Source organism: Gossypium raimondii, chromosome 10, assembly GCF_025698545.1.
Source record: "Gossypium raimondii isolate GPD5lz chromosome 10, ASM2569854v1, whole genome shotgun sequence".
In the NCBI taxonomy this organism is placed as follows: Eukaryota; Viridiplantae; Streptophyta; class Magnoliopsida; order Malvales; family Malvaceae; genus Gossypium; species Gossypium raimondii.
Window position 1 is genome coordinate 51,071,961 of NC_068574.1, and position 26,114 is coordinate 51,098,074.

Sequence of the window (26,114 nt, forward strand, 5' to 3'; positions counted from 1 at the left end):
CCCTACAGGCTACAGCATCCAAAAGTTAAAATATTAAATGGGAAATTAAAAGGACACCTGGAGGGTTCATGGGTGTGCACATCTACAGTGCCACCCATGCATCCTCTTTTTATATGATGTTTATAGATAAAGAAGAAAAACTCAGATAGATACAAGGAACTCAAACTAAGCATTAAGATATATATTGTTACAGCTCAAGCATTTAGCAAGCTATCAATCCTTTATGCAGTTATCAACCACACACCAAAATGATTTTAGAAAAAATCAATATGTTTTTCTTAAATTCAAAATAAAAATCGGTAACTTAATTCAACTGCAGCTCATTCTCACAAGCAAGCTTGAAAAAATGCCAACTTGAATCATGAAAAGCTGCAAAATAATCGTCTGAAATTGTCTCGATCCTGAATTCATCTATGAATCTTCGAGCAGCTAAGATGTGTGTGACCGACTCAGCTACAGATGAGTTCATAAGTGACACTTCCTGATCATAGTACTTAAATGACACATGCTGCTCGTAAGTTTCAAAGCTATTTCCGAACAGCACAATTCGATTCAATGACTCGACTCCCCAATTTGCCTGTAAAAGATTGTTGTATAACTCTGCTTCACAATGTGGCATGAAGAAAAGTGTTGACTTCTTAGCTTCCCGCCTGCCTTGCTCATTTAAAGACAAAACGGAACAGCCAAGGTCTTCTAACACCTGAGATTCAGTTGCAGATAGAACAGGATCAAACACCTCAATATCCCCAATCCAGCTGAACTTTCTTTTCATCAAGAGTGCAAGGCTAAGTTGAAGTCGAGGAGTTTCATGAGACTCAATGCTGCCAATACCATATATCACCATTTGCAGTTGCGACTCAGATCCCAAAACCCTGTGAAAGTGATTCAAGACTTTCGGAATTTGCATCTGATCCAAGAAAGCCAAGAAAAATTGAGAGTTTTCAATTTTCTTCATACATGCTTGTATCTTATGCATAAGTTTTGATTGTCTCTCAGGGTCAATCTCAAGATCGGTTGGAACCCACGGCTGTTGTTCTTGTTGCTGTCCTTTTGCAATTGTTATTTTTCGGGAATTCCTTCTATGTCTACCCTTACGGGGTAGAACAACTGTCCACTCTCCGGTTTGAGTTGGACTCTCAAGGGCGAGAACTTTTGTAGTAGCAGCCATTGGCAAAACAAAGATTTTCTTGTCTCTGACAATCCTCCTTTTTTCCCCAAATCAATAAGGTACAAGTACTGTTAAGATCTTGGGGAGTAGTGGGTAGCATATGACTTCACATCAACTTATGCAAAAAACTCTTCTTCACAACGGGGAGAGATGATTGCACCTATTATCATTATTGCAAATATTGAATCTTAATCAGATGTAAATATAGAATTGCAGCGGAAGGAAAACAACACAAATACACAGGCAAGACACATTTACATGCTAAGTTAGTTTGATTCGGGTGTGAGTATCAGAGACTGGCATGTTTAAGTTTTTTTTTTTTTACCATGATTTGCATGTTTTTAGAGGATCTTTAGAGGATCATATCTCCACTTCTTCATACCTACGTCTGTATATGCATTGGACATGAGTACTTCAAGAAATATGAAGAATTGGAGCAACATAGCATTACAACCAATGCTACAACTTTTGAATGATGAATTTACGTTAAACATATTTATTAGAACACTTAAAGAGCAGAAAAAGGTTTTTCAAATGCCAGACAACCAACATTAGTTCTTCCAAATTAAAGCCAATCATGCTCATCCAGCTTCATGTTTTGTAACTTCAATGATGCATTTGAGAGAAAAACAATATCCCAAGTCAGCTCTACTCTAATGGAGGAAAAATAAAGAACTTGAAATCTCATAAAGTTCAAATGTGAAGGAATTCTAGTTTTCTTAAAGTGTCAAACATATAATATCTTAAAAATGTTTATGCCACAAGAGACGATAACACGAACAGGACATGAATACATCGATTATCAGGTCACGCCACAATCCCTAACCATAGGCTCAGTTTTTTACAGTTTTTTGCAGTAGGGATCACATAGCCTAATTGGCTTCCCCGCAAACATGAAGATGAGGAACATAAACAAGAAATACAGCAACATGATCTGATGTCATCTTCGCTTTAAGGTGGAGAACAAAATCTATGATGATAGCTGAAAGGAACGCCTAAAATGTAATAAAATACAAGGTTGAACAAGAACCAATCTTTTGCCAACCAGACCCTACCTTAACACTAACAGATAGGAAGGAAAAAAATAACTGAACTGTTACTATCCCATTCCCGATTCTCAAATCAACACATTCAAAAGAACAACTAAAATAACTAAAGTCGGGTTTAGAGATTCAAGTTTGGTAATATGAAACCAGGCATGTGTTTTTCTTCTAACAATTTAACCTATACCCTAAAATTGATCGTGCAGAAAGGGGAAACAATGTAAAATTAGTCTCCTGGATGATTTCCTTGTGTGGAGTACCTTAAAAGTTAAAAGCTCCGTTGATTGGACTCGTCTTTTTCGACGGCACACCGGTGCCAACGCGATTAGACACTGACGCCGATGTTTGAAGTGTGTCAGATTCAATGGAGGCGGGCGATTATGGGTGGCTGTTAGTGGAGAAAGCAGATGAAGAAGATGCACCAAAAAAAAAAAAAGTTATTGGGCTTGATGATATTTGGGCCAAAAATAAAATCCAAAAGTTATTTTGGGTTTTGGTTAATTAAAGATATTATTAAAGAGTTTAGGCTTTCATCACAGTTTTTCATTTTCATTTTTCTAAGAAGCTTTTTTTTTTTCTAATGCATGTCCACTCTAATTTTAACTAGTTATAGTCCTTCTTAACTCTTAGACAGGAGGTTAATACATGTTCGAACTTACATTTTTTTGTCACGGGTAAAAGTTTATAGTTGAGATGAAAGATCTCTATTTACAGTTGAACTTCCTTAGATTCAATGATATAAATTGAGTTATATCGATAATAAAGATTAAAATCTATCTACAATTGAGATTTTTAAGGGTTACAAAATCAAATCTTTTAAGATAAGTTTTTTATATTTACCATGACAACCTTAATTTTTCTTAAGTGCTTTATTGGACCATCAAAACTTCAAGTAGATAAGTTTCTTCACATTTTCCATGAATCGAATCAATTCGAGTGAATCGAATGTGCCCTATGTAACAAATTGACCTTTACGAGACTCTCTTTGTGCATTTGTCACGGGCTTTGATCCGTAGCCCGTGAAACTTTAATATTGACAATAATACTGAAACTAATCGAGTTAAGACTCAATCGAAAAAAAATTCAATTCATCCAATTCAATTTTAAATTTATCCGAATTTGAAAAAAATGAATATAAATAATAAAAAAATTAAAACAAATAGTTTATAATGTTTAATTCTAAAAACAAAGATATTCAAAATCGAAATATTAAATCGCTCAAATGAAATCCAAATTAATCAGATCTGAATCAATCTTTAATCGATAGATTCAAATTTAATATCTTAAAATCAAGAAACAAGCAAGGTTTGATTTACCTAAAATGAAATTAGAGGTAATCAAATAGAGAAATGATTTAAGCATAATTTCATAAACGGGATGATCCTAGTCCATTTTCATTAATGGGTAAAGACTAAAGGCCAGAACCCGGTCTTATTTCCTTTTGCTTTTCACTAGAAAATTTCCACTTGCTTTCCCGCTCCCAATTCCACAACAGAATTTAGGGTTTAGGGTTTTATTCAGCGCTTTCCAAATACAGTCACTCCAATTGAATTTAGGGTTTAGGATCTCTGGGGTTTTCACAATGATGTACGGTGATCCGCAACAGCAGCAGAACCAGCCGCACCCGCAAGCTGGGGAGTTTCAGAGAGGTCCTCCGCCTCCGCAAATGATGCGGCAGCCATCTGCTTCTTCCACTACTCTTAACTCAGAGTACCACCACCCTGGTGCTCCTCCTCCTCAGATGCCGCCTTATGACGGTAGAGTAATTATCTCTGTTTCTTTTGGTTCGAATTGGTGGGAATTGTAAGAGTTCTATCGAAAAATAGTTACTTGGTTCTTGAAATTCAATGTTCAAGTTGGTTCATACTAAGGCACTTCTAGAGATTAGTAGAATACCGGGGGGGGGGGGACTGCGCTTAAGGTAGATAGGCTTCGCGCCTAGGTTTATGGTTGCTTTATAGATTCTTCTGGAAGGCATATTTGCTGCTGGAATTCTAACAAACAAGTTCTTTAGGCTTCAATTAATTTTTGCTTTTTTATAACTTTGTCTGCCTAGTTAATAGTGGGGATATTTGATGTTCTTATACTACAGGCTTTTATTGTAGTTTGCTTCTATTGGCTCTAAGCCTTATGTATTTACACTCTGATGTTCATTTTCTACCATGAGCCTTATCTTTTGGTAACCCCTCTAGGTCCATGGCTACTCTCAACTGCCTGTTTAGATGATTTACAATTCTGAGAAGTTAGGCTATCTAAATTTTAGTTCTGACAAAATTCTTTTATTTTTCTATTAAATACTTCTTTCAGCTCATGGTGACAATTTTGCTGCGAAAAGAATGAGAAAGCTGACCCAAAGGAGAGCTGTTGATTATACTAGTACTGTTGTGCGATATATGCAGGTATTTTTTTCATGTTTAGTTGTTTTCATAAGCGTTTTTTTTCTATATCTTTCTATAAGTTCTTGCATGGTCAGATTGGTGAATCTGATTAACATGGATGCTTATGTTTGTTCTTAGATGGCTTAAATGTCTCTTCATTATTGTGGTTGTTGGCCTTCTCTTTATCAATATGGGCATTGATTTCTCTATCATAGAAATCAGTTTGCTTTTTTCTTCTGTAGCCTTTTGCTCAAGTTTATTATTCAATGTACTTGGCTGCTGTATTTTAAAGTTTATAAAGCTCTGTAGCACTATTATAGCCATAATTGTATCTTTATGATAGCTTAACTTATGGAGTTGTGTTTCAGATTGCTGCTGGAAAATCCATTAATATTGATGTATGGTGTTAAGATGTTTTTTTTTTTTTTTTGCTTCATGGGAAAAATATTAAGTTGATGTCTTTTTATGTCATATTTTTCCTAGTTGCTAAGAGTAGCTCCTCTTTATCATAGTTTGGACCAATGCCAATAGACTTTGTGTTCATCACTATTCAGTTCATGATTCATGAGTAGAACCTATCATTACACCCATAATCCTTGTTCATGCTTAGGGGTGTAATGGTTTATATCCTTAGGAAGAAGGTGAGAAGGTGTTTATTTTGTTTGAATACATGTTCTCCTCTTATTGATATTAAACACAATTTTTTCCCTTTTGAATCTCAAATGATGTTGACGTCCTTATATCTAATAGCAGTGGTTTTGCAGATTCGAATGTCACAGCGGGATTCACGGGACAGGACAACATTGCAGCCTACACCAGCAGCAGCAATTGATGTTACTGAACATGCTTTTTCTTTATCCTGTTATTTCCTGGATTATGAGTAGCAAGATATAAATATGTACTTGGTTGATCCTCCATGCAGATGTTGCCGACAGCTGCTTATTTAGATAACCCATCCACAAGCTTTGCTGCCAAATTTGTTCATACATCTCTAAACAAGAACCGGTGTTCTATAAATCGCGTTTTGGTGAGTTTTATTAGAATAAACTTTTTTCAGTAGGGTTATCTTTTCCTTAGCAAGTTAGATTACAATCAATCTTATCCAAGTGTTTTCCATTATTTCTGTGATTAAATGCTTCGGTCTAGCTTCACTTGGAGGAAGCAATGGAGCCCAAATTTATTTGGCTTCTGACTTTGGGACTATTGTTTTTTAGTTAAAAGGTTCCATAACTAGCTTTTCTTGCTAGAAATGATGACACATGTTACTGTAATGTGTTTAACATGATTACATACAAATCCAATTGAATTAACTTCTAAAATTTTGGGTTTTCTTTGTTTACCCAACAAATTGAAAATAAAGGAGGCGGTGATATCAGATGGCCAAAAAGCCAGAACCCTTCAACTTATCTTAGTGCATCTTTATCCACAAATCACTGTTATGTGTAGTTAGGTAGCAAGTAGCACCTGTATTTATACTTGCATGCTTTCATTACTTATCTCTTGATGTTTTATGCATGATCACAGCTAAGCCTATGCTGTGGAAAAGCTTAGCTTGTCATTATTGCTGTTAATGACACTTCTTTTTGAAATTGTATACAACTATCTGGATAGGATAGGGTTGGTTCTACTGTTGTTTTATCTATTTTCTCTGGAATAGCAATGTGTTTCACCCAGTTCCCGAAAGGGAAAATGGTTTTTGTTTTAAGTTACCAAATTTGCTAAGCTGCTATACCGGTTTTTTCCCTCATCTTAGTGGACTCCCACGGGTAGACGTCTTATCACAGGGTCGCAGAGTGGAGAATTTACTCTATGGAACGGACAATCATTCAATTTTGAAATGATTCTTCAGGTATTTTTATTAACTGAGATGTTTATCATATTTAATTAGGATTACTCATTAAAGAATCCATATTGATGGCTTTTGGACTCATTTTCCCCGTAAAATATTTAGGCCCATGATCAAGCCATCAGGTCTATGGTATGGAGTCACAATGACAACTGGATGGTTTCTGGTGACGATGGTGGTGCAATAAAGTATATATTATTGTTGTTCTTTTGTACTATTTAGCCTCACTGCTTTCATGCTTGTGAACTTTTGTTTGAATTAGACATGTTTTTGTGCTGATATAATTGTGTTCGTGACTTTACAGGTATTGGCAGAACAACATGAATAATGTTAAGGTCAATAAGTCTGCTCACAAAGAATCAGTTCGTGACTTAAGGTTCCTTTTCTGACATGTCTTTTTTCTGTAAAAGTTTTATCTGTATGGAAGTTAAGATGTACTGTTTTAACAGTTTTTGTAGGACAGATTTAAAGTTTTGTTCCTGTTCTGATGATACTACTGTAAAAGTATGGGACTTTGCCCGGTGCCAGGAGGAGCGTTCATTAACTGGTAATGTTTCTTTACTTATCAACTATAAGAACTAGTATGTTTCTGTAGTTGGTATTTTCTTGATGGCATAGTGAAGCAGCATAATCTCTTGCCTCATTGATTACACTAGGTATTCTGGTTTTTTGGCAGTTTTATGGTGATGTGTTTGTACTGAGATATGTAATATCATTATCTTCCGGTAAAGCATTGTCTTTGACAAAGATTGTCAAAATGCACATATATTGGTATATACATGCATATACATACACATACACACATATATATTTCTTGCATGCATGGATTCACCTAAGAGTTTCTTACATGGTTTGAACTCAGGCAGGCCATGGTTGGGATGTCAAAAGTGTTGATTGGCATCCTACAAAATCCTTACTGGTTTCAGGTATGTGTCAAGTTGATTTTCCTAGCTTCTTGCATGATCATTTTGCTAGTTGTCATTGTAATGCCATGCTTGGCTTCTCTTTAGGTGGAAAAGACAACGTTGTGAAACTATGGGATGCTAAGACAGGGAGAGAGCTTTGCTCATTGTGAGTAAATATCTTGGTGAAACTAATAGAAATGCTAACGATTATAATTATCTTGAGAAGTAATGCAAGTCTTTTGCAGTCATGGCCATAAAAATACAGTACTTTGTGTCAAATGGAACCAGAATGGGAACTGGGTGTTGACTGCTGCAAAGGATCAAATCATTAAGGTCACTATCCTTTTTCTCCCTGCTTTATTTAATTGATGGGAGTTGATATATAAACACATATATGTTAATATTTTCTTTTTCATATTCACTGTCCTTTTCAGCTCTATGACATTAGATCTATGAAGGAACTTGAATCTTTCCGAGGCCACAGGAAGGATGTGACTGGTCAGTCTTAGTGGAACCCCTTTTGCTTAAAGCATCTGGCCCATCAAATATATGCTTGAGTGCAGGATTTTGGTCACCATTGTGATAGAATTGATGAGAAGACTGTGTTGATTGTGGCTTATTGTTATTATTGTGCATGATCATTTAGTTCTTTTCTTGCATGAATTCTATAAGGATGGTACTTAAACTTATTGATTTCCAATTTTGCCAGCATTGGCTTGGCACCCATTCCATGAAGAATACTTTGTCAGTGGGAGCTTTGATGGATCTATTTTCCATTGGCTGGTTGGGTAAGTCTTCTGATTCAAAGTGCTGGCTGCATTACTGAATTCTTTAGTTTTGTCCTTTCCTCTGTGCTCCAGGTCACAAAGCTTGTTTGATTTTATTTGTTTTACTCTACATAAGGTATTTATCTTTCGGAATATACATTTAGGGTGGATTATTAAGTTGGTGTGTGACAATGCCAATTATCAGAGACATCAAAACGTTTGAAACATTCAGTTTATAGACCTTGATGGGGTTAAACTTGAGTTGTAATCATTAAGGCTGATAATACTATAAGGGAACAGGACCTTTTACCAAAGAAAATTTATTATTTTATTGTGTATATATTTTTTCATATTAAAATTCATTTTTGATGTTCATCTAGGAACATGCTCATCTGTTTAATATACATATGCAAGATTCATTATGCCCTTCCATATCCAAAGCTAATTTATCTCTCTTATTTCAAATATTAGTTATATATTTATTGTTGTTCTTTGGAAGACTAAAGTAACAAAAGAGTCTTGAACCTTATCACTTTTTTTTTTACTTTAGCCCTTATACATTTATTACACCAAATAAGTCCTTTAATTTGCACCCAAATAAGCTTTTAACCTTTTATTTATAACCGGATAAGCCTTTAGCCTTTAATTTGTTCCAATTAACATTTTAAAATTCGAGATATAAGTTTTTGTTTAGAATAAGGGCTTATTTGGATACAAATTTAGGGTAAAGACTTATTTGGGTACAATAAAGCATAGAGGCTTAGAAAAAATGAGAAAGTTCAGTGGTTCATTTGATATGTTAGCGTCTTTCAGATTAATGGTAGTTGATTTATTACTATTATTTCAACTTATGTTTGCTAAAGATTATTATGATGTGCAGGCATGAAACACCTCAGATTGAGCTTCCCAATGCACATGATAATAGCGTGTGGGACATCGCCTGGCATCCTATCGGATATCTTCTATGCAGGTGCCCAATTCTAGACTTATGGTTGTCCTGCATCCTTGTTGATTTCCTAATATATGCATACCATATGAAACTTAAAATGCATATGCTTCTATTTTTGACATGCTGCACTGTTTGAATGCTGGAAAGTGTTGGCTATATATCATGTTTGATTTTCTGCGATAGAAATTGAATGAAATGTTGGGGAACATCTCTAAAGCTTAAAAATGTCATCTGATCCTCATCTGACTCAATTCCATTTCATTAGTGAACATTATCAAGTTTCTTATGGTGATTGTTGTTACTGTTTTTTCTTTTTGCTGCTTTTAGTGCTAGAACTCATTTGATTTTATTTGGATTTCTGTTCTTTTCCTTTTTAGCTGTATTTGGAATATAGAACTTGATTTATTCCTGGCCAGATCAGTATACTAATAAGCATTGAGTCTTATCAATCTGTAAATTATATGTCAATCCCATCATCAGGTGTTTTAACTTGTATTCATAATTATGCAGTGGTAGCAATGATCACACCACAAAGTTTTGGTGCAGAAATAGGCCTGGAGATACCCCTCGTGATAAATTTAACATTGGTCAAAATCAAGGTTTCTACTTATTCTACTGCTTTTTACTGTTTTTATCTCTTCCCAATAATCAGGAAAAGTAATAGGTGAAAAGAGAAAAATGTTTAAGCTGTTATATTTTTTTTTCCATTCTACCTGAATGATTCAGTTGTGCAAGTCATTGTATTTGTCGCAAAAGTCAATGTTGTTCTGTAATTATCCCGGAGTATACTGTTTATACTTGTTCTATACTTAATAACACTATGAACTGTTTCTAGGCTATGGTGAGCAAAATCCTGCATTAGCCAGTCGCATGCCTGGTAATTTTGCAGCACCTGAAGGCCCAACAACTCCGGGGCCATTTGCAACCCGGAATGAGGGAACAATCCCTGGCATCGGAGTTCCCATGCCATTATCAGTTCCATCTCTTGATGCATCTTCTCAAGGGGACCAAAAGCAGCTTCATCCTGGTTCCTTGCCTTTTGGAGCTCCTCCTCTTCCTCCTGGACCACATCCATCTCTTCTAGCCAATCAGCAGCATGGATATCAACAAAACCCTCAACAAATTCAGCAACAGCAGCAACAGGGAATGCAACAGCAAATGCCTCCTATGCCAATGGGACCTCCAAATATGCAGCTACAACCTCCATCTCACATGCCCCTGCTTCCACATCCTCATTTACAACGCCCTCCTCCCCAAATGCCTCCTCATGGTATGGCTTCACAAATGCCAGGATCTTTGAATCCACCTTCATCAATGCCGACATCACATCCAATGCCAATGCCTGGTCCAATGGTATGACCTTGTAAATAGCTCTACTACATAAATCATTCCTTTTTGCAACTCTGGTTTTCTTTTTTGTATATTACTCTCTAAATGGGTCATAGTTAATTTGTTTCCAAAGAGGGAAGCTGTTTTATTCTCTATAGTTCCTTTGCTGACTGGCTGCATGCGTGGATGGCATGCAGTCGATATTTCTGTTGAAACTAGTTTTTTGAGTATGGGTTGTGGATGCATCTCTTGTAAAATTTCAAAATTTATTCCGTATTTTGATTGGAAAGTGGATTTTTCCATAAGCCTGCGGTGCTAAGATATTTGTTTAGATTCATTCTTTTACCGGAGACAAATTTAAGAAGCTTGATCAAAACTTATTTCAAAATTTTAGGGCATGCAAGGTACAATGAATCAGATGCCTCCTTCAATGCCACAAGGTCATTTTATGGGCATGAATCCAATGCACTCAGGATCATTACCCACCAGTGGTGGCCCTTCAGTTGGAGGTTTTCCAAATGGTATGCAAAATATGCAGGGCCCTGGAAATATGGGCGGTGGCCAAATGTATCCGCAGGGTAGTGGATTCAATCGTGCACAAGGTGGTCAGATGCCAATGATGCCTGGGTACAATCCATACCAGGTAAATGATGTCGTTCACTATCTTTATCTTGTTCGTCTCTGCCCTTATATTTTATGTCAGTGACTGGATTTATGGCCAGAATTAGTGATAGAACAGCATTCAGAAGCACTTAAGCGGGACTGATTGGTAAATGAATGAATAGCTGTCACGTTCCTTCTTTCCTGATGCTCCCTTCTCTTTATAGTAATCGGTGATAATCCAAAGCTTAAGCAGGAGTGAGGTTTGAACCTTGTCCCTGCATCATCAATATGAGCCACAGGGCCAAAGCCTGCTGTTCCACTTCAATGCCCCCTTCAGTTTCAGCGGAATGGAAAGTTAATGGAAACTATTGAGATTCTTTGCTCGTGCTGTTACTTCTGTTGAAAACCAATTTGATTAAGTGCTTATTTTCATTTTGTCTGGATTGAGAGTAAAACAATTTATGCATCCTATTTCCTATAGGCGATGCTGCCATACTCGTTAGATATTCCACTATTATAATCATATTTGGATACATATCTATATTCAGCACTCATAAAAACACACATTTGATTCTGCTGCGCGGTTGTATAACTGCTGGAACGCTCCTGCATTTCATGCAGCCTCATCTGAGGCAACTGTATCTGGGTAAAATACCCAAGTTCATATGATACTAACATGTTATTGCTTCCGCTTATTGCAGTCTGGTGGTCAGTCTGGTATGCCTCCACCGCCAACGGGTCCCACACCACATGGCCAAACTCCGCAGTAAGACCTATGGTTCTAGAATGTTTACAAGTATTTATTTTGGCTTCGTTGAGACAACTGTTTTTTGTTTGACGTGGATGGAACAGTTGGGATATCACCAAGCAAATTGGTTTTTGTTTGTTTTTGCTGTACGTTATCGTATGAAAATTGGAATGCTTGAAAGCCCAATCCTCATTTTGCCTTGGCTTCTCAACTGTACGTTTCAAGTTTTTCTCTTAGAAAGAAATATTGAACATTGGTTGACAAAATAATGATTTATTTTGATTTAAATGCGTTTTTATGGGGATAAAAATTGAAATAACAAAGGAGAAACATTTATGCAACATTGATTGAAGTCAAATGTATTCCCAAGTATGCATTCTCCCACAGAAAGGCAATAGAGGAAGCTCAAAGAACAAAACCGAGGCTTGCAAACGTTAAACACCATTTCTTTTTAAATCTAAAGCTAAGCACCATTCTGAGAAATACATTCTCAAGGTCTTCAAGACAAAGAATGAATTGGTTTAGTAGGACTTCCCACAATGGATTAGGCTCCCTGCACCCAAGAAAAGTCCGAATATTGCTGCACTGCCCAATGTGGTTTGCCCAATATATCGAATCTTCAGCAGTCCTGGAACCTGCACAACTCGAAAATATGAATATTGACATACACAGCCATTTTATGCCATTGCGTGGCCGGATATCTTTAACTACTACCTCCGTCACCACGGAAGTAGGAAAAACAGCAAAACACGACATAATCATTGCATGGGCTATAGAAATATGAATCATATATATCCATGATAGTTTTATCACCTCTCTTGAAATAAAAGGAAAATATTGGACATTACCTTGTACCTAATTGCCTCATAAGTCCCATAAACGGCACCTGCACAAGCAAAGTCACATAAATGTGCCTATTTCATGACCATAAACAAATTTACGTGATGTAACATGGTGCAATAAATAATTAAAAGAACTGTCAGAAATATTTGCAATAAGGTAGAATAGTTGCATTTAAAAGGTGGTACTAATAGCAGACCCTGTCCTTGAAACCACCTCCGTCGAGCAGCCTAATTTTATGCTAATCATCTTCATTCTTCTAACCTCTAAGGACATTCAAGCACATCTATGTTACTCATATTCAGGTGAGTGTCAAATTCGAGTACATATCCGACACAGGTAGGCCGACTCTTTCAAGTTTCTTTATTACATTTGGACAATCCTAGGAGGATCAAATCTCCATAGATCAAACATGGGTGTCGAGCACATTATCCTCGAATTCCAACTCTTTCTTTAAATACCAAGTATTCTACAAAGTAGTGGTGTTGCATGTTCCTCGATAGTTGAAAACTATGTGCAGATGCATTGAACTCCAACACTATGTCCCTAATGCTTAGAACTTTAACTTCCAACTAAAGGTCTGGGTTTGAAAGCCTTGGGACGGACAGTTTGAGATTTACCGAATGCAAGAGGACAAGCTCCCTGTCATTAGCTGTAAAGGGATTTGCATTGTGCTTTGACATATGCCAAAAAAGTAACAATGGCACAGTTCTAGATCCCAAAACTACAAATAACAATACTTTTGTCTCTGAATCATTTCTTTTCAATTTAAGCACACTAAATTTTCTCAAGTGAACCAATTGAAACATACTATCAACAAGATAATTGCTTGATCATTTAAACACATATTCCACAAAATCGCTTTTCAATGTCACAATAAGCATAGACACTTAAGCATGAAAGAAATTAAAGAATCAACAGTAAGAAGAAAAGAGAGAGAGAGAAACGTCAAAACAAGTATTTAGCTAACCAAAAATCATTAGGTCAGCCTTTCTTTTTCCTCTTTGGCCATCCATAAAAAGAGTTAATAAAAGAACCAATTTTCCACATTTGTACAAAATTAAGACCATAAATATTATCCTTTATTTTTTTTTCCCTCTTTTTACTAGGAAATAAGAAAATAGCATGCATAATGGTGTAATAGTGTAATACTGAAAAGAAAAAAACCACCATCCATCCTTAAACAAAAAGTGGGGCTTTTGTTTCACATTGATTTTTTTTTATAAAATAAATAAAAAAAATTCTTCGAGTTTGGGGTTTTCCTTTTACTCGTAATTTTCTTTGCAAACAATCAGCTAAATCAGTGAAGGAAAAAAATAGAAAAAAGTACTATTAAAATACTTTATATATGTTAAAAAGCCTTAAGGTCAGAAATCTAAACATTTTACTTCTAAAATTCTAAGCCCATAATTATAGCTATTTCTTTAAAGTTTATTTTTGCTTTCTGGAAATAATTCAAAGCCATAATTATAGCTATTGCTATTGTAATTGAAGTAAAATTATTGGTTTCAATGTTTTCAGTAGCTAACTAAAACAGAGGAATGAGGTTTAGGGTTTTACCGAGCAGTGGAAGAATAGGAAACTTACCAACGGCGCCGCCAACAGCGCCTCCGACGGCGACCCCAGCGGTGACGCGAGCCAAGCAGCTGTCCCTTGCCATGTCGGCTCAGTATAACGTCTTCCCTTGTTTTCCGTTTGTTTTGTTTATTTAGGTTTTCTGCGAGTTCGGTTAGGCTTAGATGCTTAGATTGTCGGATGCTTCAACTTTTTTATGTTTTTGTACCATAGAACTTATTAAAATATTTAATTTAAAATATTACTCAGCTTCAAAATAGTCAGAATTAGATTTGATAATTTTTACAATGCTTAAATATTCATTTAGCCCTCAAATTTTCACTTTCCTCAAATTGGTATGTATGATTTTTCTATCCAAATTAAAAAAATGTCAAGTTTAGGTACTAAATTAAGAAAAAAATATCAAGTACCAAATTGGATAAAAAATCTTAGTAAATTAAAAAAAGTGTTAAGTTTAGATACTAAATGTTATCTTAATCCTATTATAAATTAGAAAACATGTTAAAATATTTAAAATAAATATAATATTTATACTAAATACCTAAATTATTATATTAATTTTATATTTATTAAGAACTTTTCTTAATTTCACAATCTTTTAGTTATATTTTTGAATTTAAAACTAAAATGATAGATGACACTTTTTAATCTCGTCCAATAATCCATAAATATACCGCGTTTTTATATTATATTTAAAATTATTAAATTTAATTATATTACCAGTGTTTTCAAATATTTTTCAAAGTTTAACTTATTAATCTATATCTAATATATAATTTGATATATATACATTTAAAAATAATTATAATTTATTTACACTTATTAGTTGAAAAATTTTGTATTAATTTTAAAATAGAAGTTGTGCTAATTTTATTTATATAAAATATTATAAATATCTTAATTATCACTTAATTGATATTAAAATTAATTATGTTAATTAATTTTAGTTTGAATTATGTTACTTTGCATTAATTACATAAAATATAACTATATCGAAGTTGAATATGTTAAAATGTTTTAATTATGATTTGAAAATTTCCTATTGTAATATTTGAATTAATAAGGTAATATATTTAAATTATATTCAATAATTCAAATAAGAAATATTACTTAACTTTAATTACTACAATTAAAAGTTCAATATTTAAAAGATTATCTAATATTTAATGCGTAAAATCACATACAATATATTAAATATATTAAATTAAAATATATTTGTATATAATAATTTTAAATAAAAATTTTACTAGACAAAATGAAAAATCCATATAATAGCACTGATGAGATCATATTGAAAAGAGATAAGAAAAAAGTAAAGATGTAATCCAATATAGCCAGCCAAGATTAAACTGCAGGAAGTTGGGTTTCAAGTAGATAGAGTTAAAACTTAGGTTTGAAGAATCCCATGTGTTAACTTGATAGTTAGAGTTTCAGCGTCTCAAGTGTAGTCTAAATTCGAGTTAGGTTAGTCACATTGCTATACGGCTTTACCCTTTTCTTATAATGTTGAAAGTTTATTTGGTTTAATTTATAAAAATCAAATTATTTTTTGAAGACAAATCATAAATGATACATGTTTGACAAACCATAACTAGAATAACAAACTATATAGATCACAACGAACTAAAGATTGAAATATATCCGAACATGATCCACATGATAAGACTTAAAACCAGAATAATAATCTAATAATTGTTGATGGTGAAACTCAAGCTTAAACTATCAAATCCCAAAACCTTGACCTTTCTAATACAACCAACGCATCATTGGCAAAATCAAATTGCTTAAACTAACTGTTTAGTAAAAAAGAAGAAAGAAAGAAATTAAAGAACAAGCACATGCATGATGCATTCAGTTTATGAATGCTATACAATCAGACTGTTAGTAATTTCTTATGCATTTACAATCTGTTTCGAATACAAAGCCCTCTCCGCAGCCTAGTCATAAAGAACTCAATCAATTCCTCACAGTTTATCTCCTAAAATCCAACATAGTACAATTATACATTTACAGCCGAAATTTAAAGTGCCGAAACCAGAACTAGTACACACCCTCGCAAAACTAAAACAAAATCGAGGGCATCTTACCTTGGCTCAGTCTTCAAAGCTGTAGCCCGGAATGAACTTTGGATTAAGTAGCCTGAGTCTTGAATCTGCCAAGTCAATGAGCTAACCCTTCCCTTCCCACACCAAGAGCGGGTTTGTCAACCAAGGGAACGTTGTACCGCTGATATACTCTAGCCCTGTTTGCTGCCCACCATTGTTCTGCTTGCTTTTCGCTGAAACGCCTCCGACTGCGATCATGAGAACAATGACCATAGTCAAACATAATTTAAGCGGTGGGAGTGATAAACAAAGACCAACAACTAGAACAAAAAAATAGATTTATGATTAAAACAAAAAAGACAACGAGGTTAGAGAATATGGATGTTTCTAAACAGGGTCTAAGTTTTTTATTTACACTGCTCTTGAATAAGAACGCTTCAGTAAAACAACCCAGCACTCTTGTGTTTTACTTGAATAAACAAACAAGGAAGACAGAGTAAGCAGTAAGAGGCCAATGCATCTGGTAAGTCATGGAACAGCTGGAGAACTATGGACTGCTTAATGCTTGTGCCCAATCAGAACTGAGTACTACAGTTTTAATCAGGCACATGTTGGTTCAATCAATCCCTTTAATTGAAGTTCTAATCCTTTTTCCAGACCATGAAAACTCAGAATCTCAGGCTGTTTAATTTTAAATGCAAAAAGTTGGCAGTGGTTATAACAAACCTGAACCGAACACGCTTAAGATCTTTGATACCTCCAGGCAATGCAACAAGGGTAATGTATACACCAGGCTCATCTTGCTCAACCCATTCATCCCCATGGTTGGGTTCAACTTTTGTAGTTCTGTTCCTATTCTTTGCTGTTCCATCTGAATGATAGACATCAGTGGGGGTTGAAAGGTTGTTATTAATGGTTCCTGACCCATTAGAAATCACTAGGCTGTTTGATCCATTTGAATCCATTTCATGGCAACTTATTGGACCACTCGATTGCTCACTGCCCGCAGAAGAAACATCCCGAGGAGGAGTTGAGCTAGAATAGAAAAAAGAGGGTGAATTGCTGCTTCTTGCTGCACCAATCGGTAATCTTTCAGCCATTTCCTTCAACTGCCATAAATAAAATAAGAAAACTAGTTAAACATTGGATGAAGTCTTGAGATCTAAGCAATCTACTTTGGGCCCATTGAAGTGATGCATGTAATTCTTAGGAACCCGAGATCTCATGTTCAAGATTGAACAATAATTAACCAAGCATTTTGCATCTTCATATAGATGCCTTCTAACAATGGTCATGAAAAGTGCATAGATTTGCAAATTACAAGCAAGTAGAACTTATGGAGCTGCTGACACTCTAGCAATTGTTAAGCGACTTGGGTGTTTGCAAATTTCACGAAGGAAATCATACAAGTCAGGCTACCTAGATACTTAAACAAGCTGCTTTTGTACTCTTGGAAGTAGCCTTTCTTTTCTTTAAGTGCTAACTTTCCCCCTAATTTAATAGAAACGTTCAGAACTAATATTAAGCATGCATCCCCATATACATGATTGATGTAGCAATTGAGAATCTCATAAATATCCTAAATAGTATTGCTAGTGTTAAATATAAGTAGTCAAACTATGGAATTTGACACAGAAGTAGAAAGGTTGACAAGGACATAAAGCACCATTTTAGAAAGGTTTTCCCCTTCTCTTTATGATACTATTAAGAGATATTTAGTAGGTCACAAATAACTCAGTATTTCAAGGACTTATCATCTTTGGAAGCTTGGATGAATGGCATTTAAGCCCCAACAAGAGCGAGGCAGGAGGTAGGTGTTTTGGGGATGATGAAACCTATTATTTGTAGACGTTTTTCCATCCTATCCGGGTCTCTTTGAGACATATGAATATTTCAAAAAGTTCTTAATTTTAGCACAGTAGAGTTTTTAGGGATTCAAAACTTACCTGAGACGATGCACAGTGGCTTATAGGAAGATCAGGCACAAATATTTTAAGTCATAAAAACTAAAGATTACCAATTATGATGTGAAAATAATAAATGAACAGTTAAAACCCTCCATAAATAGGCTTTAGGAATGAGTCAATTAACTTACTTGAGCAGTGAGAGACTTTATGACTTCCTTTGCTGCTTTGCATTTTGCAGTCTCTTCTGTTGCTACTGCTACGGCTTCCTTCAGCTGTTGAGTTGTTCGTTCAAGCTCAACTTCTTGAATTTGTGCCTTGCCAGTAAGTTCTTCAACCTACATCACATAGCCAATTAGGTGCAGCAAACAAATTTAACACCCTTGTGCAAAGACCAAAAGTTTAAAGACTAAAACACAGTTTAATTCAATCCGTCCTAATATTAAAATCCAGAGCTAGCTATTTATATTGATATATTACTAACTTTATCAGCATGAATTTGCATACAGAATTTACTGAACTTAAACTATTCCATCCTTCCGCAGCACATTTTCTGCAAATAACTAATGCTGAAAAAGAAAAAGGGAAACCTAAGAACTAAAAGGAAAAACACATTTCCCTGCAAATAATTTAACTTGTAAAATTACCTGAGTTCTTAATTTAACAATTTCTTCGCTTAGACCTTCATTTGTCCTTTTAACATCATCAACAACAACCTTCTTTGATGAAAAGCTTGACAGAGTTGGTGTAGGTGTAGTAGCACGATGTGGACTGGCTCGTCTAGATGTAGGTGATGTTGCTCGGGATACAATTCGTGATGCAGGAAGAGAAGTGGAAAAAAATTTCTTGGATGACCCAAATAGAGCATTTGACGTTTTGGGGTTGTTTAGTGGAGCACATTGAGAAACTCCATTTGGGAAGGGTGAAACTCGAGTACTATTAAAATCCAATCTCTTGTTTCTTTTGGAAGATCCACCATCCAGTTCTTTAGATGATTCAATTGAAGCATTTCGACTAAGTTGGGCAGGGGTTCTTGAATCCAACTTCTCCACCTTCTCAACACTGTCATCTGGTCCCTGATTCATACTTCCTCTTCTACTCAGAGCATAATGGTTTGATGAGCTAGTTTCAGAAGCTTTTGTGAGTTTGGTAAAACAATTATCACAAACACGATAAGGTTTGTTAGTATTTGGTGCCATCGAAGCCTTAAAAGACTTCTTACTGCTGCATGAGTTGCAGAATACAAGTCCACAATTATAACAGTTATGACGTTTTCTTTTGAAATTAAACAAAAGACGGCAGCCAGAGCATTTTGATTGATCAACACTGGACACAGACTTATGAAGACAGATAGCTGCAGTAAAGCTTGTGCCACAAACAATACTCTTGACCTGTTTGTCTTTTAGAGCCTCAACAAGCCATGGAGAATTTCTATCATCTGTATCACCATGACCTAACCGTCCATTTGCACCTTTTCCCCAAGTGTAAACTTCAGTTCTTGAAGTTAAAACAGCAACATGGTAGGCACCACAAGCTATTTCTTCAACAAAATTCTTTGTGAGCTTGCCCTCAACTCGGATAGGGAGTTTTCCATCAGCTTGAGGATTTCCCAATTGCCCATAAACAGGGCTTCCCATAGTATAGACATGACCATTGGTTGTAAGTGCAACGGTCATGCTATGCCCACAGGATACTTTACAAAAGTTAGGCTCAACAAGAGCGGCAACACAAGTAGGCACCAATCGAGCTTCTTTGTCACCATGCCCAAGACGACTTTTATCTCCATCCCCCCAAGTAAAAAGTTTTCCTGAAGAGCAATTACTGGTGCTTGAAGACCCAACCATAACTTCAACAACAGCAGCAGTGTGCCAAACACCGCAAGCTGCTCGGACAGTACGTAGGCCCTTGAGGGATTCTATTTCCCTGGGTACAGACAAACTTTTGCGGTCACCATGTCCTAAAACACCAAATGTTCCATCACCAAAAGTAAATAATTGTCCAGCAGAAGTGACAACAGCTGTGTGCCACGGTCCACAAGACACTGATGAAACATGTATTCCCTCCAAAGGTCCATTTAATTTCTTTGGAACCCATTGACTTGTTTCAGTTCCATGACCAAGTAAACCAAAATTGCCTGAGCTACCACCCCATGAATACATTTCACCAGAAAGCGTTACAGCACAAGAATGGTACTCTCCGCATGCAACAAGTTCAACATTTATATTTTTAAGAGAATCTATAAGTTTTGGATGGGAGACATTGGAATCCACACCATGCCCCAGTCTGCCACCACATTCGGCTCCCCAAGAGAAAACCTCTCCTTGTTTGGTTACCAAAGCAGCATGTTGCTCACCACAAGCTATGTTCTGAACATCCAAAAGAACTGCAGATTCCAAAGCTTTAGGCAGAAGAGAATCTATCTTAATACCACTACAATCTCCAATTCTATGTATTCCTCCACCTAACACACCATCACCAGTGCCTTCACCCCAAATAAAAACATCACCTAAAGCATCACCATCATAGTGACCAGACCCCTGACTTGAGGAACTAACAGCACTAGATAAACTAACTCTGGAAGCATCCCCATTCCAACCTTTTATGAACCCAGCTTTTCCATCTGAACCTGCTGATGACCGAGAATGCATTGATCCACAAGCAGATTCTGAAGGATAAAACACCTTGGGAGGCACAGAATACAATATTACATCAGATAATGCCTTCTCTAAACCTGTTTTAGGAGGACTCTCATGTGGAGTATGAAGGCAAAGAGAATCCATCCCATCCTATATCAGGAACAAGAGAATTCTCACTATATATATATAAAAGATTGTAGTAAAACACAGAAAATGGAAGGGGAAAAAACCTTCTGTGAACTAGCACCACTACCAAATGGAGAGCTCAAAGGTGAACTTCTTTGGGTAGGTGCTTTGGGACTAGTTGCTTCAGATGAAACCCCATCACTTCTAGATTCAGGTCTGCCTTTCCGATGATGACCACGTGATATCAGTGCCTTTAAACCTGTAAACCAGACTTCTGCTTCATCTTTATCCTTGCAAATCTGGTACAAAATAGAAGTTGGACTCATGGACTATAAAACAGTTTCATCCAACAAAAACTCGGTAAATAATTAACGATGCAATAATTATGCATGTATGGAGAATCAAACAACTAGAACTTAGGCACATGTGCGCAATTCACTAGCAGGGAATAGAAATGGGAAGCTTACCAAATCAAGGGATCTATCATTATATATAAGAGAAAATGATTGATATTCTTTTTCAGGCCGGGGATACCTCTGAAAAATTGGCTGCAATGAGCAAAATTGAAAAAAAGAAAAAAGATCAAATAAAATTCCATACGCCAAAGAGTTGCTAATTTGCATTTATTATTGCTAAAACTAAAATTGGAATTCAATTAATGAACTCCAGCTTGACATGTTTTATTTGAATAAAAGTACTCCAACTCATTAAAAACTCACTTCAGAAAGAAATTGGAAAAATAACCGCTATCTAAATGCATATCTGTTATAACCCAGGAGTCATGCAACTGGAATATGTAAGCTAAGCTACAAATAAACATGCGGCTAAGATACCTGTCAGATTAGGTTACGTCACTTGTCAGTTTCCATGAAGGCATGAAACAAAGTAATCTACCTCAAGCATACCACGTCATTAAAAACTTTACAAATTTAGAATTTTGATAGTAAACAATACAAGTAAAACACCCCTTGGAATTCAGGAAAAGAAAATTCTCATTCAATGATATTTAAAAGCAAAAACCTTTAAACATTGCAATTGTTACTATGCAGAATCACTTGAATTTATGTAGACTTAGTCTTTAGTGCTTGATATAACTAACACATGTAACAAAAGATAGACATGGATAAACTTACAGTACGCTGACCAGGTATAATTCTGGTGACCTGGTTTAGTTTAAGGTATTTTTCCTCTTTCCCAGAGATCCATATTAGAATAGATTCATCCTGAAAGAAACAAGGAAAAGACATGTGGGAAATGAAGTTTTAGGTTACAGTAGGCTCTTGATGCAAACACCAATAAGATGACTGTTTTCACAGAAAGGAACAAAAGAAACAAAATGCAACCAACAAAATTCAGTGTGGACATACTGGTGGTAGACTATTTGCAAGCAACCACAAAACATCATTCACAAATTGAATAAATGCCATACCTTATGAGCACATTTGAATTATCTCACATATTTTCCAAGGAAAGCAGCATACAAACAATAAAGAAAGCATTTTAAGGAAGCCACCTAGGACTGTCCTTCCCTTTACAAATAGTATTATCTTTTTCTTCTTAGTACTGTTACCTAGATTTTACATGTCTGATTTCAGTCTCATGCTTGCTATTATCCATAAAATTGACACACAAAGATTTTTCAAAATCTAGTAAAAGCATAGAAATAGCAAAGGATAAAAGCTGTGTAATACAACAATTCCAGCAAGTAAGGGTGAAACTGGAAATTTTATATTGGGGCCAAAATTGAATTATAAAGTTGGGGTGGGGGATGCAATTTTACCATCGTAAGCCTCATATCATCACAAGCTTGATGGTTCACTTCTGTTTGTTCATTGCTTCAATGATACAGCAACTTATAAGTTTCAATGAACAATTTCCATAATTTTCACTTGTGTCCTAACATATAACTCTTGTAAGCAATGTTACTTATAAGACTGAATTCTTGAACCCATTCCTAAGGCTTTCTTTTTAGGAAGGAAAGAAACCTTTTTAATATAATACTTGGGTTTCGTTATCACTTTCCTACTCTGTAGTTTAACCATTGTATTAAGCCTTTAGCCTTCCTTCCTCTCAACCAAGTAACTCTAAGTGCCAACATGCATTCACCATAGGTAACAATCAAAGACTCTTAGTTGCAACCTCTAAGCAACATAAGCCCCCACACTTAGTTGATTGAAACAGCAATTGTCTACACAAGAAAAATAGTTGCTCAAAACTATAAATTCAAAACCTTCATTCTATTAGAAGTTAACTTTCTTGCATGTCTAACATATAGGAAGCAGGAAGCTCTGGTGATAATCACCTACGACTAGATTTTACAATCTTTCCAGTAATGTTTATGAAACTCTAGGTAAAGAGGCTTCCAAAATTGAGTTTCTGAAAATTTATTCAAAAAAGTAATTATGTCGAGATCGCTAAACAGTCATTTTGTTGTCATTAATCTAAAATCTGTTAAACCAATCTGCATAAAATGTATCAGAGCCATTCATAACTAAGAAGAGATCATCTAACACCCCCTTCCTGGTACAGGTATATAAAAAAATTTTTGTTCACTTTCGTAGAATGACAGCTCTTCAGACATCTAACTTCCCGAAAGTAAAAAAGATCATCAACTTTTCAACAACTCCATCATGAAACATAGTTTACATAAATAGTAAGACAGACACAAAGCTAGCCGCATTCAAAGATGACTTTTACAAACAGGAAAAATAGTTAATGTCTGCAGATTTATTAACAGAAATACATACAACACTTAACATATGCATCTTCCAATGCATTCGTTCTTACATTAGACAGCCTGAAGGGGCAAAATTTGGGCTTTCCTCTACGACCATATTTGAGCAATGGCGCACCTTTTTTAAGGGCAGTGATGGCCTGTCGTAAATAAATAAAAAAATTGAAAATATGAATTAAACCACAGAAAATCCAACTTGCAAACTGAATTATATATGGAAAGAAAAGACTTCTAGTAGTGGATTGATATAAGAATTTATTAAGGAAAATATGATCACAATGTGTTTTCTTTCTTTTTTATTTATTTATTAAAGGGTAGGGGAAAAGGGTGTTCATGTTTGAACCGGGGACCAAACGTCAACAAGGATTAAAGCAATGCAACACATTGGCCGCTACACCTATTGCTTGTTGACAATATGATCATAATGCTATGTGCAAGTATGAAATAACTAAAAAGATAACGCAGAACATCACATTTAAACCAGGAAGTTCACCAGACACCCAAAAAAAAAAGAAAAAAAAAAGAAAGAAAACTAATCGGATAACAATCTCCACATTCCAGTGAAGTATATAAAATTTATGAAAAACAATATTCTGGACATCAAATTTGTTTCATCCAGAATCTCCATCTAAGCTATGGCTAATTATGCCAGTTAATTTCAACGATATTCAATATTAACAGATTTCATAGTTTCCTCAAGTAAGGTATTGTCATCAAGTTCCATCATTCTTGTTTTAATACACCCACATTTACCAATCATAAATATATTCCCTATCTTCCTTTTCTTCTCAACAAAAATATTTGTTCTTCTTCCTTCCATTTCTTAAAATGTACACATTTTCTCCATCAATCGGGGCGTGGCGGGACATCATGGGTTACAACATCCTTGACACTCAAATGCTTGCCTAATACAAGAAACTCAAGTTTTCCCTATCCATTGTAGCAAGTAACAATTATTCCACCCAACAACAAAACAAAATCCACCAACCACAATCATAGTCATATCCAACTCCATTAATTCAAAGAAAAGAGAAAATGCACACACACCAAAAAAAACAAAAAAAAAAAACAATTAACAACATGCTTAACGGCTCTCAATCAGAAATCTACTCAACAAAGCTAATAATAATAGTAACAACCGTTTTCCATTCTCCATTTTGTCACCAGACAAGCTAAGACATTCAAATAGGTAAGTAATAGCGTAATTCACTCTAAATAGCAACATACCAATCAATTTCCTTTTATAATTATAAACATTATAAAAAGGATCAAAGCAAAAAGGTTTACCAACTCAATATCCCTCTCCGGTACATCCGCCGTCCTCGATTGCTCCGCCCTCACCGCAGCCATCCCTTCCGACTTCAGCATTTACTAATAATAGCAATAGACTTTCTCAACCATACTCTGATCCATCACTTGCCAATGCACCCGCGCACACACGATCGAAGCCTCTCTCACTCTTTTTCACTACATTAAACCATTTAAAAAAAACCTAGCTCGATCGCAGCTAACCCCGCGTTTCACGTCGGCGACAAACCTTAAGCAAATCAAAACTCGAAAAAGGAATTTCCTTCAAAAATTAACATCGTTTTATTTAACAACTAAAACAGAACTAAAACCGAAAAGACAATATAGAAACAATTTTAAAATTTTTAAAAAAGAAAAATCGAGTAAAACTAGGGGAAAGTGGCAACTAGGTTGAAGCAAAGAGACAAAGGAGAGTAAAGGTAGAAATAAAGAAAAGGTGAAAAATCCTAAGATTCTCTTTGTACTTTTGTGTTTCTTTGTGCTTTAAAGGTCCGTTTGGTTCGAGGGATTATTTTCGAGAAAATGAAGGAAAATGCGAAGGAAAAAAAATGAAAAATGGAAGGCGGGTCAGCTGAAAAGAGACATTAGAGGGGGAAGGAGAGAGCTCAAGTAGAGTGAAAGGCAAAAAAAAAAAAAAGGGAAGAATCTGATGGAAAAGTTTGTTGAAAATGATTGTTTTGTTTGGATGTAATACCGTTCAACATGTTGACTTCTTCTTTTTTTAAAGTCAGGTCACCAATAGTCTTTCGCCACCTCATTTTTAACTCTATTAATAATAAATTAAATTTATAAACTGGATGACATTTAACATTCTTTTCCTTGTATTAAAATTTATGTTTTAATTTTTATTATAAAATTATAAAAAGTTCTAGTACCGTTCATGAATATTTTTATTATTGTTTAATAGATTTAAAAATTAAAATGTTGAATATTGAATATTAAATATTAAATATTAAATTATAAAATATATTCAATATACTATTTAATATTAAATACATAATATAATTAGAATCTTCGATAAATTCCAATATTAAATGATGGACAAAAGAATTTTATCAAGTAGTTTTTTTTGGCTAATTTACCAAAAAAGTCTTTTTTTTTTAAAATTTACCGAAATGGGTTGATTTCTTGATTATTTACCGGAATGGGCCATTTTTCGGGAAATCGCGTCCACGTCAGCGCGATGACAGGGTACGTGTCAGGACATCGC

At 35.2% G+C, this 26,114-nt stretch overlaps 4 protein-coding genes across 6 annotated transcripts; 1 reads left to right on the plus strand and 3 right to left on the minus strand.

Moving 5' to 3' along the window:
- Positions 1–150: 150 nt before the first annotated feature.
- LOC105778007 (protein SENSITIVITY TO RED LIGHT REDUCED 1) lies at positions 151–2,622 on the minus strand. Its single transcript, XM_012601554.2, has 2 exons — positions 2,472–2,622; positions 151–1,328 (listed from the first exon to the last, which is right to left on the minus strand). The coding sequence occupies exon 2, from the start codon at positions 1,166–1,168 to the stop codon at positions 305–307; it is 864 nt and encodes a 287-aa protein (XP_012457008.1). The 5' UTR covers positions 1,169–1,328; positions 2,472–2,622; the 3' UTR covers positions 151–304.
- A 982-nt stretch (positions 2,623–3,604) lies between these two features.
- LOC105776774 (flowering time control protein FY) lies at positions 3,605–11,922 on the plus strand. Of its 2 annotated transcripts, XM_012599677.2 has the most exons (18): positions 3,605–3,968; positions 4,519–4,610; positions 5,354–5,422; positions 5,512–5,616; positions 6,343–6,438; positions 6,541–6,623; positions 6,740–6,811; positions 6,885–6,982; positions 7,302–7,361; positions 7,446–7,506; positions 7,586–7,673; positions 7,775–7,838; positions 8,050–8,128; positions 8,988–9,077; positions 9,567–9,655; positions 9,892–10,409; positions 10,780–11,028; positions 11,690–11,922. In XM_012599677.2, exons 1-18 carry the CDS (start codon positions 3,794–3,796, stop codon positions 11,756–11,758), a joined length of 2,157 nt encoding a protein of 718 aa, XP_012455131.1. In that variant the 5' UTR covers positions 3,605–3,793; the 3' UTR covers positions 11,759–11,922. The 2 variants fall into 2 exon arrangements, with proteins under 2 accessions (XP_012455131.1, XP_012455133.1); XM_012599679.2 differs by lacking the exon at positions 3,605–3,968 and having other exon boundaries at positions 5,343–5,422.
- A 124-nt stretch (positions 11,923–12,046) lies between these two features.
- Positions 12,047–14,356, minus strand: LOC105776775 (uncharacterized). Its single transcript, XM_012599682.2, has 3 exons — positions 14,164–14,356; positions 12,585–12,622; positions 12,047–12,371 (listed from the first exon to the last, which is right to left on the minus strand). The coding sequence occupies exons 1-3, from the start codon at positions 14,234–14,236 to the stop codon at positions 12,258–12,260; spliced, it is 225 nt and encodes a 74-aa protein (XP_012455136.1). The 5' UTR covers positions 14,237–14,356; the 3' UTR covers positions 12,047–12,257.
- Positions 14,357–15,974: 1,618 nt separating this feature from the next.
- LOC105777480 (PH, RCC1 and FYVE domains-containing protein 1) lies at positions 15,975–25,524 on the minus strand. 2 transcript variants are annotated; one of them, XM_052622329.1, is made up of 9 exons: positions 24,884–25,524; positions 23,650–23,736; positions 21,996–22,085; positions 21,330–21,410; positions 20,967–21,161; positions 18,748–20,781; positions 18,292–18,438; positions 16,923–17,305; positions 15,975–16,444 (listed from the first exon to the last, which is right to left on the minus strand). In XM_052622329.1, exons 1-9 carry the CDS (start codon positions 24,962–24,964, stop codon positions 16,312–16,314), a joined length of 3,231 nt encoding a protein of 1,076 aa, XP_052478289.1. In that variant the 5' UTR covers positions 24,965–25,524; the 3' UTR covers positions 15,975–16,311. The 2 variants fall into 2 exon arrangements, with proteins under 2 accessions (XP_052478289.1, XP_012456234.1); XM_012600780.2 differs by having other exon boundaries at positions 18,748–20,886.
- Positions 25,525–26,114: the final 590 nt, after the last annotated feature.

What these genes read in the sequence shown, in the direction of transcription:
- LOC105777480 (XM_012600780.2), bottom strand. Translation starts at nt 24,964, where the DNA reads ATGCTGAAGTCGGAAGGGATGGCTGCGGTGAGGGCGGAGCAATCGAGG. An exon ending in ATGATAGATCCCTTGATTTG is followed by an intron (nt 21,162 to 21,329) that starts GTAAGCTTCCCA and finishes ATTTTGTACCAG; the next exon opens with ATTTGCAAGGATAAAGATGA. An exon ending in GTGGTGCTAGTTCACAGAAG is followed by an intron (nt 20,887 to 20,966) that starts GTTTTTTCCCCT and finishes TTCCTGATATAG; the next exon opens with GATGGGATGGATTCTCTTTG.
- LOC105778007 (XM_012601554.2), bottom strand. Translation starts at nt 1,168, where the DNA reads ATGGCTGCTACTACAAAAGTTCTCGCCCTTGAGAGTCCAACTCAAACC.
- LOC105776774 (XM_012599677.2), top strand. Translation starts at nt 3,794, where the DNA reads ATGATGTACGGTGATCCGCAACAGCAGCAGAACCAGCCGCACCCGCAA. An exon ending in CACCAGCAGCAGCAATTGAT is followed by an intron (nt 5,423 to 5,511) that starts GTTACTGAACAT and finishes TCCTCCATGCAG; the next exon opens with ATGTTGCCGACAGCTGCTTA. An exon ending in ATCGGATATCTTCTATGCAG is followed by an intron (nt 9,078 to 9,566) that starts GTGCCCAATTCT and finishes ATAATTATGCAG; the next exon opens with TGGTAGCAATGATCACACCA.
- LOC105776775 (XM_012599682.2), bottom strand. Translation starts at nt 14,236, where the DNA reads ATGGCAAGGGACAGCTGCTTGGCTCGCGTCACCGCTGGGGTCGCCGTC. An exon ending in CGCTGTTGGCGGCGCCGTTG is followed by an intron (nt 12,623 to 14,163) that starts GTAAGTTTCCTA and finishes TTGCTTGTGCAG; the next exon opens with GTGCCGTTTATGGGACTTAT. An exon ending in ATGAGGCAATTAGGTACAAG is followed by an intron (nt 12,372 to 12,584) that starts GTAATGTCCAAT and finishes CGAGTTGTGCAG; the next exon opens with GTTCCAGGACTGCTGAAGAT.